Source organism: Parasteatoda tepidariorum, unplaced genomic scaffold (genome assembly GCF_043381705.1).
Source record: "Parasteatoda tepidariorum isolate YZ-2023 unplaced genomic scaffold, CAS_Ptep_4.0 HiC_scaffold_6385, whole genome shotgun sequence".
Lineage (NCBI taxonomy): Eukaryota > Metazoa > Arthropoda > Arachnida > Araneae > Theridiidae > Parasteatoda > Parasteatoda tepidariorum.
In genome coordinates this window covers 1-3873 of record NW_027261862.1, presented here as the reverse complement: position 1 = coordinate 3873, position 3873 = coordinate 1, and the positions used below count along the sequence as shown (strand labels likewise).

The 3873-nt window shown below is 30.3% G+C and overlaps 1 protein-coding gene across 1 annotated transcript; it reads right to left on the bottom strand.

The window, feature by feature from the left end:
• Positions 1-232: 232 nt before the first annotated feature.
• On the bottom strand, positions 233-3819 carry LOC122273647 (myosin-9-like). Its single transcript, XM_043057679.1, has 3 exons — positions 3640-3819; positions 1785-1899; positions 233-412 (listed from the first exon to the last, which is right to left on the bottom strand). The coding sequence occupies exons 1-3, from the start codon at positions 3804-3806 to the stop codon at positions 248-250; spliced, it is 447 nt and encodes a 148-aa protein (XP_042913613.1). The 5' UTR covers positions 3807-3819; the 3' UTR covers positions 233-247.
• Positions 3820-3873: the final 54 nt, after the last annotated feature.

The window sequence follows — 3873 nt, the reverse complement described above, 5'->3', positions numbered from 1 at the left end:
CTAACTAATCTCGAACTCAAACCTCAACAAGGTAAATAGGAGATAGTCGTAAAATACAGGAGTCTTCGGTAAAAAACAGGAGACTGGGCAGGTATGGAAAAGCTGCTGCACTTTCACAAAATCATGTAAAGTGATGTGCAGTTTCTTTTCCAAAAAAAATTTAGCTTTATAAATGATTTGTTAAACTGATTTCTATTAACTAGGATTCATTTGGAAACGAAAAAAAATTTAAGAAAATTAGTTTCTTTTAGCTTACTTGACACTCGATTAAAAGAAGTTCTTCCAAATCAAATATTTTGACCTTTTGCATTTCGTTTACTTCACTCAATTGCTTAGATATCTTCTTTTCCTCGTTTAATGACTGTGAAATTTCATCCAACCTTTCTTTTATAATCTTTTTCTCGCTTACTACCTACAGAAGTTAAATACACCATCAGAAAATTATTTATCACATTGCCGTTCGAATATTACGTAAGCATGTTTATGAAAATCATAAACTCTCCCATTTCATTTGTCAGCATAAATAAACAAATTACAAATCTCTTCCGTGCTTCCGTAAGAGAGCTGCTGCCCTCTCTCTCTGATTTTTACACTTCCGCTTAAGTTACCTTATTTAAAAAAAAATCGTATTAAATTCATATAAAAAAGTAATTTTGCATTAAAACAAAAAATTTATGTTTTTATTAATTCTACAAAAATTTGAAGAAGCTTCTTTCTCAACTCATTTATACCCCAAATTAACTGCAATTTCAAATATGAAATGTCAATTTTTTTTCCATAGATATTTCTTTACATTTAAAAGAATTGAAAATGAGAGAATTTTAGTACTAAGTGCTGTTCCTTCCTCTTTGAAAGCAAAAACAAGCGAATTCCTAATCCTTATCTTAAGAGAGCTCTACCCTCACAATTTCAATTCTAGTTTAAATTTTTAATTCGTGTTTTCTTGATATTTATTTGTACTAAGCTTTTAATGGCACTGTAGGGTTGCACAATACCTCTTAAAAAAGATAGCCATTAATAGGATCGCTTTATTAGATTCGGGGAAATAGCACTTGATAATTTTAGGAGAATGATTCAATGAATTCCTATAAATTTTTTCTTTAAACTATAAAGCACTAAAATGGTGCGATTTGTGGTTTTGAGAATGTAATTTAAAACTACACGTTTCTCAGTTTTTGCTGTTGTTGTTGTTAATTTACGTCACACTAGAGCTGCACAATGGGCTATTGGCGACGGTCTGGGAAACATCCCGAAGGATGATCCGAAGACATACCATCATAACTTTGATCCTCTGTGGAGGGGATGGCACCCCCGCTTCGGTAGCCCGACGACCTGCGCGCGAAGTCGAGCACTTTACGGTAGCACAGTTTAACGAGGACCAATACCGCACACCCTCGGTCTCTACGCAGACTGATCCAAGTGGTCACCCACCGGCACACTGACCGTAGCCAGTGATGCTTGACTTCGGTGATCTGCTGGGAACCGTGTCTTAATGAGCAGTCCACTGCGGGACTCTCAGTTTTTAGAATTTTTAAAATATAGTCTTATTGTACTTTAAATTAATGAAAATCAGTTTGGATGCAGCTGAAAATTTCTTTTAACGTTGGTTGCATGAAAATAACGATACTTATTAAAAATCTAGTTTATGGACACATTTCATTGAAGCGTGAGGAAGTACTTACGCAATATTTGATCACTATTAATACCATTATTAATATCACATTATTAATATCAGGCATTGAAATATTAGGAAAAAAAATCATTTAATGAAGTAGTATTCATACCTCCTGATTTTTATTTTCAAGGATTATAATATCTTCTTCAAGTTTCTTTAAACTTGCATCTGGAGTGAATTTTTCTAATTGTTGTTTTTCTCTCTCACATTTTTCCTTTTCCAACCTGAAAATAAATTGAGAACTTTGATTATTTTAATTAAAACGCTGAAGAAAAATTGTTGAATGGCCTATTTATCTATGTTTGTTAAAAATTGGAAATCTTTAATTCTAAAAAGAAAATTCTAGGAAATATTGGAATAAATATTTATGATATAAAATAGTTAGAGGAGGTTCATGGAATAAAGATAGTTAAATTTCATGAGATTTGTGCAATAAATAACCAGTATGAATGTTTTATTCATAATAAATGAGCTCTTCATATCTTATTTGTTACAAAAACAAAAAAAATTTGGAATACAGATATTATGCAAACTTTTTTTATTGAATAACTATTTTTATTATATAAGAGGAAGTGAAAGACACTCACTGAAAAAATTTCCAATATCTTAATTAAAAAAAAAAGGTTTTAATGTCTGATTGAAAAAAAAACTGGTTTTAATGTTTATACCAGGGGACGTTTCCCAGACCGTCGCCAATAGCCTATTGTGCAGCTCTAGTGCGACGTAAATGAACAACAACAACAGTTTATACCAGACGCTACAATATTGATTCGTCATATTTCAACAATGTTTTTATTTCTCCACTACTATTAACTTATGCACCTCGAATGAGCATATTTTTTTTCTTCAATTTTCACAAAATTTTTTAAAATGAACAGTGAGCAAGAAAAAATGAACACAATTGAACTAATGATCAGATAGTCATATCCAAAATCACAATCTTAATAGTTGAAGCATCTCATCTTAACCCTTTGATGCAGAAAAATATTTTTTATACTTATTTCCTTAATTTGTATTAATTAGGCCAAAATAAGTGAAAAATATTATTTCTAGCATTTTAATAATCTATGGTTATGGTATACAGCATGAAACATCGGTCTCTTTTTCTGCTTTATAGGTAAAATCTTTCGAACACAGCTCATTTTCAGACAATAATTTTTCAAATTTGAAGTTATTTAGAATTACGAGAAATTATTCATCAAATGCTAAACTTTGTTGTCGTTTTTATAAAAACAATTGAATTGATTTTCAAAAATTTTTTTGTTTAAATTCTCTACTCTTCGTGTATGCTATAAGAAGGTAATTTTGAAAATTTTTGAGAATTTCACTTCTAAAATCAATTTTATAGCTTCAAATGTCCTTCTCACAAATTAATTTGCAAATTTAAGATTAAACCACCAGCCATTAAGATTCAGTCTTATACGTGAAAACCTGATTATAAGTTTAAAAGACATTAAAGTGTCCGTTTTTAATTTCACTTTCATCGTTTGCTGCCATTTTGAAATGCTGAACTTGGTTAACGTTTATCTAAAAGCTAGTGAATTGATTAGTAAAATATTACAAAAAAAAAAATCGATATCTATTTTGTATTTAAAAATTATATATTTGAAAACGGAATTTAACTTTTGAGGCCTACATATAAATTATGTTAATGTTGTTGTCTAAACATAGCTCACCGGCAACTGACCTTTTGCTAATAAGTCATAAAGGTACGCCTTTCGTTTGACATGAGAGCACCGCAGGAGTGAAATAATATTGTAAATACTACTACTACTGTAAATTTAAACTGATGAAGGAAAAAATGTTTATCTATGCATATTAGATAGAGGAGCAAACTAATTTTGATATGGAACAAAATTACCAACTTTGAACATAAGATAAAACATCAGTTTCTCTCTTAAACCAATTATTTATATTTCATACAAATCTAAATTTAAAAAAAAAAAAAAAGATACAAAACTCACTTGGGTAGAGTTTCATTCAATTCATTCTCTCTCATGTCTAACTGTTGTTGCAAATCAATGATTTGTTGGTTTTTCTTATTCAGTTGGTCCTCGGCATCATTTAGTTTTGCTACAGTACATGTCATAACTAGATCAATATCAATCGTCATCTGAAAAACAGAAAGCATTCTACAAACAATGAATATTATAGACAAATGTACAGTGCTTAAGGGGACACGGGACCTTGAAATCATA

Coding starts and splice junctions, on each gene's coding strand:
- LOC122273647 (XM_043057679.1), bottom strand. CDS start 3,806: ATGCTTTCTGTTTTTCAGATGACGATTGATATTGATCTAGTTATGACA. Junction 1,900..3,639: donor TTGAATGAAACTCTACCCAA/GTGAGTTTTGTA, acceptor ATTTATTTTCAG/GTTGGAAAAGGAAAAATGTG. Junction 413..1,784: donor TTGAAAATAAAAATCAGGAG/GTATGAATACTA, acceptor TAACTTCTGTAG/GTAGTAAGCGAGAAAAAGAT.